The sequence below is a fragment of the Hyaena hyaena genome, unplaced genomic scaffold (assembly GCF_003009895.1).
Source record: "Hyaena hyaena isolate Hyena2069 unplaced genomic scaffold, ASM300989v1 scaffold_553, whole genome shotgun sequence".
Taxonomy (NCBI): domain Eukaryota; kingdom Metazoa; phylum Chordata; class Mammalia; order Carnivora; family Hyaenidae; genus Hyaena; species Hyaena hyaena.
In genome coordinates this window covers 1101380-1113978 of record NW_024081184.1, presented here as the reverse complement: position 1 = coordinate 1113978, position 12599 = coordinate 1101380, and the positions used below count along the sequence as shown (strand labels likewise).

At 37.8% G+C, this 12599-nt stretch overlaps 1 protein-coding gene across 2 annotated transcripts in view; it reads right to left on the bottom strand.

The window, feature by feature from the left end:
- Window positions 1–12599, bottom strand: part of USP32 (ubiquitin specific peptidase 32) — a 236475-nt gene that overhangs the window by 164138 nt on the left and 59738 nt on the right. For both annotated transcript variants that reach the window (XM_039255992.1, XM_039255993.1), the window contains exon 2: window positions 11364–11491. In XM_039255992.1, the coding sequence (XP_039111923.1) occupies window positions 11364–11491 (128 nt within the window). The remainder of the gene's footprint in view (window positions 1–11363; window positions 11492–12599) is intronic.

Below are 12599 nucleotides of genomic sequence, written 5' to 3'. Positions count from 1 at the left end.
TCTTTTTTTTGCTGGATCTCTGTCTGGCTTGGGAATCAGAGTGATGCTGGCTTCATAAAATGAGTCCGGGAGTTTTCCTTCGATTTCTATTTTTTTGGAATAGCTTGAGAAGAATTGGTATTAATTCTGTTTTAAACTACTGGTTGAATTCCCCAGGGAAGCCTTCAGGTCCAGGACTCTTATTTGTTGGGAGATTTTTGATCACTGACTCGATTTCTTCACTAGTTATGGGTGTTCAGATTTCCTATCTCTTCCCGTGTGAATTTTGGTAGTGAGTGTGTGTTTAGGAATTTGTCCATTTCTTCTAAGTTGTCCAATTTGTTGGCATATAATTTTTCATGGTATTCCCTGATAATTGCTTGTATTTCTGAGGGGTTGGTTGTAACAAGTCCATTTTCATTCATGATTTTGTCTATTTGGGTGCTCTCTCTTTTCTTTTTGAGAAGCCTGGCTAGAGGTTTGTCAGTTTTGTTTATTTTTTCAAAAAACCAACTCTTGGTTTCATTGATCTGTTCAATTGTTTCTTTGGTCTCTATGTTGTTTATTTCTGCTGTGAATTTTACTATTTCTCTTCTTCTACTGGGTTTAGGGCGTTCTTGTCGCTCTGCCTCTAGTTCCTTTAGGTGAGCTGTTAGATTTTGGACTTGCACTTTTTCTAATTTCTTGAAATAGACCTGGAGTGCAATGTACTTTCCTCTTAGGACGGCCTTTGCCGCATCCCATAGATTTTGGATTGTTGTGTTTTCATTTTCATTTGTTTCATATAGTTTTAAATTTCCTCTCTAATTGCCTGATTGGCCCGTTCATTTTTAGTAGGGTGTTCTTTAACCTCCATGTTTTTGGAGGTTTTCCAGACTTCTTCCTGTGATTGATTTCAAGTTTCAAAGCATTATGATCTGAGAGTGTGCATGGTATGATCTCCATTCTTTTGTATTTATTGAGGGCTGCTTTATGTCCCAGTATGTGATCTATCTTGTAGAATGTGCCATGCGCACTTGAGAAGAAAGTAAATTCCCTGGCCTCATGATGTAAAGTTCTAAATGTATCTGTCAGATCCATCTGGTCCTATGTGTCTTTCAAGTCCATTATTTCTGTAGTGATTTTCTGTCTGGTTAACCTATCCATTGCTGTAAGCAGAGTATTAAAGTCCCCTGCTATTCGCACATTCTTATCTACAAGCTTGTTTCTGTTTGTGATTGTTTTAAATATTTAGGTGCTCCCATATTCAGTGCATAGACATTTATGACTGTTAGTTCTTCCTGATGGATAGTCCCTGCAATTATTATGTAATGCCCTTCTTTATCTCTTGTTATTTTCTTTAATTTAAAGTCCAGTTTGTCTGATATAAGTATAGCTACAACGGCTTTCTTTTGATTTCCAGTAGCATGCTATATATTTCTCCATCCCCTTACTTTTAATCTGAAGGTGTCCTCCAGTGTAAAATGAGTTTCTTGTAGACAGCAAATAAATGGGTTTTCTTTTTTTATCCATTCTGCTACCCCATGTCTTTTGATTGGAGCATTCAGCCCATTTACATTCAGTGTTATTATTGAAATATGTGGGTTTAGAATCTTTGTATCCCTTATAGGGTTCATGTTTGTGATGATGTCTCTGGTATCTTTGTTCCTTGCAACACTTCCTTCAGAGTGTCCCCCTCAGGATTTCTTGTAGGGATGGCTTAGTGGTGACAAATTCTTTCAATTTCCGTTTCTTTGGGAAGATTTTTATCTCTCCTTCTATTATGAATGACAGGCTTGCTGGTAGAAGATTCTTGGCTGCATATTTTTTCTGTTCATCACATTGAAGAAATCCTGCCATTCCTTTCTGGCCTGCCAAGTTTCAGTCGATAGGTCTGTCAACACTCTGATAGGTTTCCCTTTGTATGTTAGGGCCCTTTTCTCCCTAGCTGCTTTCAAAATTCTCTCTTTGTCCTTGTATTTTGTCATTTTTACTATGATATGCCGTGCCAAAGATCGATTCAAATTACATCTGTGGGGAGTCCTCTGAGCCTCTTGTATTTCAACGTTTACTTCCTTCCCCAGGTTGGGGAAGTTCTCTGCTATAATATGTTCCAGGACTCCTTCAGCACCTTTCCCCCTCTCTTCCCCTTCTGGGATTCCTATGATACGGATAATGTTGCGTTTGACCGTATCGCTGAGCTCTCAAACTCTTCTTTCATGTTCCTGGATCAGTTTGTCTTTTTTTTTTTTTTGGTCAGCTTCTTGTTTTTCTATAATGGTGTCTTCTAAATCACTTATTCTCTTTTCTGCCTCTTCAGTCCGTGCATTGGAGGCCTCTAATTTATTATATACCTCATTTATCGCATTTTTTAATTCATCATGCCTATTTTTATTCTCCATTTTGTCTGTAGCCATAGTTTCTTTGATGTCCCCTATGCTTTTTTCAAGCCCAGCTATTAATTTTATAATTATTATTCTAAAATCTTGTTCAGTTATGCTGCTTATATTTGCCTTGAGCAGTTCATTAGCTGTCAATTCTTCTTGGAATTTATTTGGAGGAGAGCTCTTTCATTTCATCATTTTAGTTAGCTTTCTGGCTCTTGTTGGTTTTAGAGACCTGTTATGCTGTCTCTACCTATGAGCGCTGCTGTATCCAAGAAGACTCTTTGACTGTCCAGGGCCTATCCTTTTAGAGAGTGTTTTTTGAATGGTATCTCTTGGTCTCTCTTGTTGGGACCTTGGTTATTTTATTTTCCTACTCGTAGTAATATTTGGGACTCTCCACCATGTGTACTTTGGCTTGTTTCTTGAGGTAGCCCTGGAGAAGAAAACAGACAAACATACAGGGAGCAGGGGCACACAAACGCACAGACAAATCCAACTAACATGCAAACCGAGAGGGAAAACGAAAAAGTTAAGAGAAAAGATGGAGGAGGGAGGGCAAACAACAGAGAAAAATACTTAAGAAGGTCAAAAAGAAGAAAAGAAAAGGAAAAAAGAAGAAAACCGATGGACAGAGAACAGTTTAAAGCATATAACCGGATTTCCCAGCTACAGTTAAATAGCCGGGTAAATGCAGTGCTGGTTGAAGAGCATAGAGAAAGAGAGAGAAGACAGGGCGGGGATGAGGCAAAATTGGAAATAGAATGAACAGGCAGAAAGGATAAGAAGCTTTTTTCAAAGAGCTAACGCGTAGAATATGGTTGGATAGGTGAGAGAAGAATGCTGGTGTTATCCAGAGAAACTATATAGTCTAATTACTCCTGAGAGAAAGAGATTAAAGGGTCGGTAGGTGTAGAATTTACATCTACAGAATGGACTAGATGTGACTGTTTAAGCAAGCTGGTGACCAGAGTTAATCAGGTCAGTGTTCCGGGGGGAAAAAGATAAAAAGAAAAAGAAAAAGGGAGTAGGGCAGCTCTCTGGCAGGGATGGGCGTGGTGTGATCCAATGTGTCAGGCGGAAGTTCTGCCTTAGCGGTTATGGGGAGGAGAGTGGCGGTGCACCAGTCCCTTCTTGAAGCAAGCGCTGCACCTCGCTTTTTTGGGTGTGTAAACTCCTCATGCCGGGTGGGTCGCGCTTCTTAACCCAGGCCAGGCCTAGTTTCCAGGTCCCAGTCTGCGCGCTGGACTGAAATTGTAGTAGACACAACCTCACAACCTCGCAGGCGATCCCCTCAGGGCAATTCCAAGCCTCTTGCCTAGCCCTGGGGGTGGAGCCAGAAGCCGCTGGTCCCGTTTCCAGGTCGGGTTAGGGAGCACGGGCCGGGATTTGCTTGCAGGGCTCGTTTGGCCCCCTGGAGAGAGGGAAACCTGGGACACCAGGTCCCTCTGTGTCTCGTCACAGGAAACACGAACTCACAGGCAAATCTCCCAGTTTTAAGCCCTTCGCCTTCCCTCTAGAGTTCCAGCCAGCCAGGAGCACGGAGGTACGTGCCCGGTTCCTCCAGGGATCCAGCCGAGCCAGGAATACAAAGGAGCCCCTCCGGGACGAGTTGGCATGCCGGGACCTGGTGCTCAGGTATTTGGCGCACACGGTCCTTCTGTGCCCCGAGCGGAGGTTTTTCTGTTTCCCAGCGACAGGTACCATATCGTGAGTAGTTTCAGACTCTTTTTCCCCTCTCAGTCCCCGCAGAGGGAGATCGCCCCTGTCGTGGAGTCTCCGATCCTGGCCCGATTTTATCTTCCCCATTTCACACTCATGTTAGAAGGTGTTCTCAGTGTATTCTGCGCCCTTTCTCTCCCAATCTCTTGGGTTCTGTAAGGTTTCCGATGGCTTCAGATCTTTTCCGTGTGAGATGTGGGAGCGAGTGCAATGCACAGAGCTCCCTACTTCTCCGCCATCTTGCCCCCAGTCCATCTAAGAGTATTTTCAATATCAATATAAATGATTTCATTGACATCCACATTACATCTTAGAACATCAATAATTTATGTAATGTACTTGATGCAATATTTTATATAAGAAGTTCACTAGCTCCATTATGATCAATGACACGTCAGCTCCTCTACTATAAACTCTATTTTTCAATAGTTTATGAAGGTGTTTAAAAACCACTCTACAATAGGGCTGTCTGGGTGGTTCAGTCAGTTAAGTGTCTAACTCTTGATTTTGGCTCAGGTCATGATCTCGTAGTTGATGAGTTTGAGCCCCGCAGCAGGCTCTGTACTGACAGCAAGAAGCCCGGTTGGGATTCTCATTCTCCCCCTTTCTCTGCCCCTCCCTAGCCATCTGTCTGTCTGTCTCTCTCAAAAATAAATAAACATTTAAAGTCACTCTAGATAAAATCTGACAGTTAAGAACCATGAAGACAATAATGTAGATTTTTAAAGCCCTTAATGTATGTGTACAAGAGAGTGAAATATTCCATTAATATTTTTACTAATATTTTTTATCTTCTAGAATCCTTGGAATCTTTTCTGTTTGGTTTTACAAAGAGAAATCTTGAAAAACAATGAAATTTAAGAACTAGCATAAATATTACAGTGTGAACAAAAAGTAATGCAGTTAAACTCTAGTAAACATTTTACAGATTCTAGCTACAGAGAAAGATTTTAAACCAGAATCCTGCTTAGTGTTCTCCTGTCAGCTATGTCAAAATCAGGATTTACCGTAACAAATGAAAATACACTAGCTACTCTTCTCTGGTTGATAATAAATACATTAGTTATTTTAGTATATACAACAGTCAATGATGAATAGCATCAAATGCTAACAATGACTTGAGTTGTTAAGGAAGTAGTTATTCATCATTCTAGAAAATCCAACAAAAAGGGACATAATAAATAATACTGATCAACTAACATCAAAACAAGAAAGTAAACACTAATCACAATTCTTTGGTTAGTCCCCCTAAAGCTAGACTATCAAGTAAATACATGTTCCTAGTTCCAATATGAATACTTCAGCATAAATTTACCACCACGAATAGAAAAACATCCTACTGATCAACTGTTTTCACATGTTGATCACTACGTCTGCAAACACTCAAGTCTCTAAAGACTGTTTTCACTTAAAATGTTTATTTTCCTCTAATCTGGAAAAAGTTAAATCCAAAGACAGAAAAAGTTAGCAAAGCTAACTGACTTCACAAATATTGATTTCCTAGTCTTTCCTATAAAAAGATTTTGCAGAATATGATTACTTTTTTAAAATCCTTAACAAATCAAATAAATACTCATTAAGTTTATACTATGCATAGCACTCTATGGCATATTTTTTAAAAGTCATAGTCTGCCCATCAAGAATCATAACTTGGGGCACCTGGGTGGCTCAGTCAGTTAAACGTCTGACTTTGGCTCAGGTCATGATCTTGCAGTCCATGAGTTCAAGCCCCGCGTCAGGCTCTGTGCTGACTGCCAGCTCAGAGCCTGGAGCCTGTTTCAGATTCTGTGTATCCCTTTCTCTCTGACCCTCTCCTGCTCATGCTGTCTCTCTCTCTCTCTCTCTCTCTCTCTCAGAAATAAATAAAACATAAAAAAAAAAAAGAATCATAACATAATTGAGAGACAAGATTTAAATGAACAATTAGCAAACAAACCATATTTCATAAAATGTTGTGCTACATAATAGAGGCAGGCTTTAACACCAATAAGGAATGGGAGTAAAACAACGTCGGCTAAAACTGTCTAAGGGAGCTATGAGGAGAAAGGTGGAACGGTATTACTATAGTATACAGTCATCTAGAGTTGCAATCAGTCCTAAAATAGAGATTAAAAAGTTTCCAGCTAAAAGAAATCATTAATGAGTACAATTTCTTTTAGCTGGAAACTCTTTAATTCATTAAAATGGTGAGAACTACTTTTAAGTGAATGTGAAAACAATCGGAAATGATCATAAATTACTACATGAAATATTTTGTTATTAGAATTTCTTTGGGAGAACAGGAGTTGGGCGACGGGTGATACCCTAAAGAAAATATAAGCACTGGTTTATTAAAAATGAGTGGCTTTGATCCAGAACAGGCCAAATTCAAGTATTATACATCTTTCATTTACTTACCATGTACTTCATTTTTACTTTGTTTCCCCCATCCCCTCAATTTTATTCACTTAATATTCTATTCAAATAATAGGTGGTTACTATTAATAAATAAGGTCAGAAAGGCACCAAAATATTTAATTACATTAATCTATCCTAGAAACAAGAGACTAATGAAATAAATCCTTGAACTCTAAAAACTGTAAACTGTCCTGAGTTCTTCATCCAAAATGTTTTCAAATTTATCATAGCAAGTTTTTAGAGAAGGTAAAAAATGGGAGTTCAGTTCAATTCCAAATATCTCTCTTTTGCTCAAAACATATACAGCTTCTCCCTTCTAGAAAATAATTTAGAAATTTGGTTCCTTAATTAACATATTAAGGACTAAAGTTATTGTCTTTTTAAGTTCATCATCCTTTAGCACTAAGATTCTAAAAATATCTCCCCTTGGGGTGCCTGGGTGGCTCAGTCAGTTAAGCCTCTCTCTTTTTTTTTTTTTTTTTAATTTATTTCTAGGAGAGAGAGAGAGACAGCGTGAGCAGGGGAGGGTCAGAGAGAGAGGGAGTCACAGACTCAGAAACAGGCTCCAGGCTCTGAGCTGGCAGTCAGCACAGAGCCCGATGTGGGGCTTGAACCCACAAACCGCAAGATCATGACCTAAGCGAAAGTCAGACGCTTAACCGACTAAGCCACCCAGGCGCCCCTTAAACCTCCAACTCTTGAATGACTCTTGATTTCTCCTTAGGTCATGATCTCAGGATCATGAGATCAAACTACACTGCGGACTCCCCTCGAGGTGTGTAGCTGCTTAAGATTCTCTCCCTCTGTCTCTCTCTCTCTCTGACCCTCCCCTGCTCACACACATAAGCTTACTCTCTCTCAAAACTAAACTTAAACAAAACACCTCCCCTTGCTCTTGAAAAATATGTTATTACTTTTCCTTTAAGGAAAAGCACTGATTAAGTAGGTAATAAAGTTCTCTCTCCACCCACAATGAGCAGCTTAAGTGGTTCCTGGGGCTTTTCTTATAGAGATACTGACATTAAAATAATGCTGTTGTGCCTCAGAACATTAATTTCAGAATCTCTCCAAGAGTAGTGACCCTCCTCATCCAAATTTAAGGCCAAAGTTCTCCACAGGATCTTAAGAAAGTTCTCACAAGGCATATCACTTTATTTATAAATCTCATCATTTAACTTATTTCTCTGCTGCTGTACAATACAGATCCTCCATTCTGAGTCTACCTACTCAATAAAACTAAATCCAAGCTTCAAAATTTGAATCCTGAATGGGAACTTAACTCCCATTTTATTTAAAATGTACCATTTTCTTCTTCAACAAATAAGTTACTCTGCAAATATGAATTATACTAATAAATTCTCTCCCTTTCCCAAACACAGAAAAGCTGATGAATTCTATCTACTGACAACCTATCTTAGAGAGATGGCTAAAGTAAAACATAAACTCATTTTATATAAATGTTGAAACTATTCCATATCTCAGCTTTTTTGAGTTCTTTCTGAGCTTTTCGGGGTTCACTCATCCTTTTGAGATTATCCTATGAGGAACTATTATAAAGACTTCATCATTTCCTGAGAAAATAAAGATTAATTAAAGATACAATACTTAGCTCCTTATCATACTTTACAACTTACACAATATACTAAACATACTAATCAATATGCACATGCTAATAGTACCTGTCCTCATTTAAAATAAGCCTATGTCAGTAAATAATAGGGCAAAAAAAGCTAACATCATCACTAAAAGCATTTATAGAATTTTTATGTGTTTAATACAGTGCTAGAGTTTACACCAAAAGGCATTAACTACGATGAAACTGAAACTTGAAACTATCGTTGTGGACTTTACAATTTAAAATTAAGATCATTCTTGTAAAATAATTAATTATTCTAGCCAGTGATGACTCTTAACAGAGAGTCCAAAGGACAGAACAAGATTCCTGAAATACTTTTGGATAAAATGAAATTTATGAGATATTCACATAAAAATGATGTTGCAAGGAGTTCCACTTTCACCTTAGATAAAAGAAGTCTAAAAGAGAGTTACTCCTAATCTAAAAACCAAAAAAAGCCCATAAACTATCATATTACATTTCTTGAGCCTGTGAGAGGCAACCAAGTAGCCTGACATCCCAGGAAGGACAGATTCCTCCAAAACATGGGATGCATAAATTGCTTGTCCAATAGCAAAGCATGGGAGGAAGATGCAGGTGCTATTGAAAGAGAGTTAAGAAAAAAAAAATCAGCTAAAATTTTAAGCGATCTGTTTTCTGTTTCTAAAGAGTTGGTATTCCCACCATTTCATACTAATGGGATTAAAAAAAATGCCTTTGTGTTTGGCTTCTCTGACTTAGTATGTTTTGAAGGTTCATCCATGCACATACCAGAAAACTTCATTCTTTTTTATTAGCAAATAATATTTCACTGTATGGATTCACAACATTTTGTTCAGTTGACAGACATATGACTTATGCAATGGAAACTACAAAACATGAAAAAAATTAAAAATGTAAAACTAAATGTAAAAACTTCCTAATTTCATAAGACAGAAGATTTATATACTATTAAAACGGTAATACTCATACTGATATAGCCCAATAAATAGTATTAAGAAAAAAAGTTAACTCTATCTAATTCTGAAACAATGGTAGAACAAGAAAGTACATACTTTTACATAAGAATACATTTAAAAGAATTAATGCAACATAAGTCCTGATCAAAAAAAAAAGTAAAAATTAAAAATGTAAACCCTGTATTATGTAAACTTCAGGTTCAAAGGCACACAACACGTTAGAAACAGTAACTGTCATTAATTAAGAATGGTGAATTCTATGTAATATACCAAGCCTAAAATTCCTATAATTTTCAGTGTTATTAACATCTTCAATGTTTTATTCTCATTTCATATTTAGAATGACATAGTGCATATCTGTGTCAATAGCTATAAAATAATTAACCTACTGGGGCGCCTGGGTGGCTTAGTCGGTTAAGCGTCTGACTTTCGCTTAGGTCATGATCTCATGGTTCGTGGGTTCAAGCCCCGCGTTGGGCTCTGTGCTGACTGCCAGCTCAGAGCCTGGAGCCTGTTTCAGAGTCTGTGACTCCGTCTCTCTCTGACCCTCCTCTGCTCACGCTGTCTCTCTCTTTCTCTCTGTCTCTCTTAGAAATAAATAAAAACACTAAAAAAATTTTTTTAAAATAATTAACCTACTATTTTTTTCTGTATTTTTTTAATTTATTTTATTTTTTTTACAAACAGTTTATTGTCAGGTTGGTTTCCATATAACATCCAGTGCTCATCCCCACAAGTGCCCTCCTCCATGCACATCTCCCCCCTTCCCCCCACACCCATCAGTCCTCAGTTTGTTCTCAGTATTCAAGAGTCTTTCATGGTTTGCCTCTCTCCCTCTCCCCCACTATTTTCTCCCTTCTTCTCCCCCTTGGTCCTCTGTTAAGTTCCTCCTAATCCTCCTATACGTGTAATCATATGGTATTTGTCTTTCTCTGCCTGACTTATTTCGCTCAGCATAACACCCTCAAGGTCCATCCGTGTTGCTACGCATGGCCAGGTTTCATTCTTTCTCATTGTCACGTAGTATTCCATTGTATAGATAAACCACATCTTCTTGATCCCTTCGTCTGTTGATGGACACTTAGGCTCTTTCCATGTTTTGGCTATTGTTGAGAGTGCTGCTGTGAACTAACCTACTATTTTTAGAAAGAGTATATTTATATCAAGTTAGCACGTTTTATCTCTATCTAAAATTTTCAGTAGAAATTAAATAAGCCTTAGGGCGCCTGGGTGGCTCAGTTGGTTGGGTGAACCACTTTGGCTCAGGTCACAATCTCATGGTTAGTGGTTTAGAGTCCCAAGTCGGGCTCTGTGCTGACAGCTCAGAGCCTGGAGCCTGTTTTGGATTCTTTGTCTCCCTCTCTCTCTGCACCTCCCCTACTCATGCTCTGTTTCTCTCTCTCTCAAAAATAAATAAACTATTAAAAAAATTTTTTTCAAGAAAAAAAGAAATTAAATAAGCCTTTACAGATTCCAGTGAGTGGGCATTTCATTTATAACACTTAATTTTGGGCGCCTGGGTGGCTCAGTCGGTTAAGCAACCGACTTCAGTTCAGGTCATGATCTCACGGTTCACGGCTTCGAGCCCTGTGTCGGGCTCTGTGCTGACTACCAGCTCAGAGCCTGAAGCCTGTTTTGGATTCTGTGTCTCTTTCTCTCTCTGACCCTCCCCTGCTCACGCAGTCTCTCTCTCTCTCTCTAAGAAATAAAAAAAAATAAATAAAAATAAAAACTTAATTTTTATAGAATATATTAGGCTTTACTAAAATGAAAAGGTTTTCTTTAACACAAAATTTGTCAAACATATTCCCAACATAAAATTTGTAAGTCAGAATAACAAAGTATATAAGAATAAGCAGCCAGTCATACAAATGGTCCCATGATTACAACTAGTGGCTATTAAAACTCAGAAATATAAAAGTACAACTGCAGATCTGTGTTATTCCCATATGGCCTCTAAAAACACAGCCATATTGACATCTAAAATATGACTTGTTTTAAGATAAAAACAGGAAGGAAGGCAAACCATAAGACACTCTTAAATACAGAGAATGAAGTGAGGGTCTGTGAATGAGCACTGGGTGTCATATGTAAGAGATGAATCACTGGGTTCCACTCCTGAAACCAAGACTACACTGTATGTTAACTAAGTTGAATTTAAATAATAAAAAATAATTAAAATAAAATAAAATAATAAAATCCCTGTTTACCTACTCGGCAAGAAAAATAACTGTAGGAAAGATTATGCATGTTTAGGCGAGAGTCTCCTCAGAAAACTCAGGCTGGTGGATAACTATCTCAAAGAAAAACGTATAATATAAAGATTACCTCAGCAACTTTTGGAGGCACTCCATCCCCAAGCACCTCTCTAATGAAGCAGTGCTGGCCCATATAGTAGGAGAGTCCACAGGTCCTCTTGAAGGCATCTTTCAGTCGTTTCAGCTCTACGTCTGTAACTGCAATCCAGAAATTGAAGAGGGTAAGAAATCAGGAAAGAAGTCTTTCAAAATCTTTTTTTTTTTTTAAAGTAAGTGTTGGCAAGGATATGGAAAAAAGGGAATCCTTGTGCATTGTTGGTGGGAATAAATCGGTGCGACCACAATGGAAAACAGTATGGAGGTTCCTCAAAAAATTAAATATAGAAATAACATTCAATTCAGCAGTCCACTTCTGAGTATTATCTCCCACTTCTACTCCCCCCCACCCCGAGCATTTACCAAAGAAAATAAAAACACTAATTTGAAAAGACAGATGTGTCCCAATGTTCACTGCAGCATTACTTACAATAGTCAAATTATGGAAACAACGTAAGTGTCCATGAACAGATAAATGGATAAAGAAGATATGGTATATATAGATATATGTAATGTGGACTATCACTCAATCACTCATAAAAAAAAGAATGAAATCCTGCCATTTGCAACAACATTGATGGACCCAGAGAGTATTATCATAAGTGAAATAAGTCTGACAGAGAAAGACAAATCCTGTATGATTTCACTTATATGTAATATCTAAAAATAAATAAATAAATAAAAACAGAAACAGACTCATAAATACAGAGAAAAAACTAGCAATTGCCAGAGGAGAAAGGGATGAGGTGACAGATAACATAGGTGAAGGGAATAAAGAAGTACAAACCCCCAGTTATATATAAAAAAAAAAAAATAAGTCACAGGGATGTAAAGTACAGCATTGGGAATATAGTCAATAATACTGTATTAACTTTGTATGGGGACAGGTGACAACCATTTCATTTATGTATATAAATGTTGACTCACTATGCTATATACCTGAAACTAATATAATATTGTATGTCAACTACACTTCAAGTTAAAAAAATCAAATTAAAGAAATCTTTACATTTCTCTAACCCAATTCCTAATAAAAACTGGTCCTAATAAAATAAAAAATATTACTCCTAATAAAATGTTCCTGGAGACAAGATGGCGGAGAAGTAGGGAGCTCCATTCATTTCGCTTGCCCCCATCTCTCAAATAGAGAAGGCCTGAAGCCATATGAACCCTTACAGAAACCAGGAGCTTAGGAGGAAAAGGAGACAGA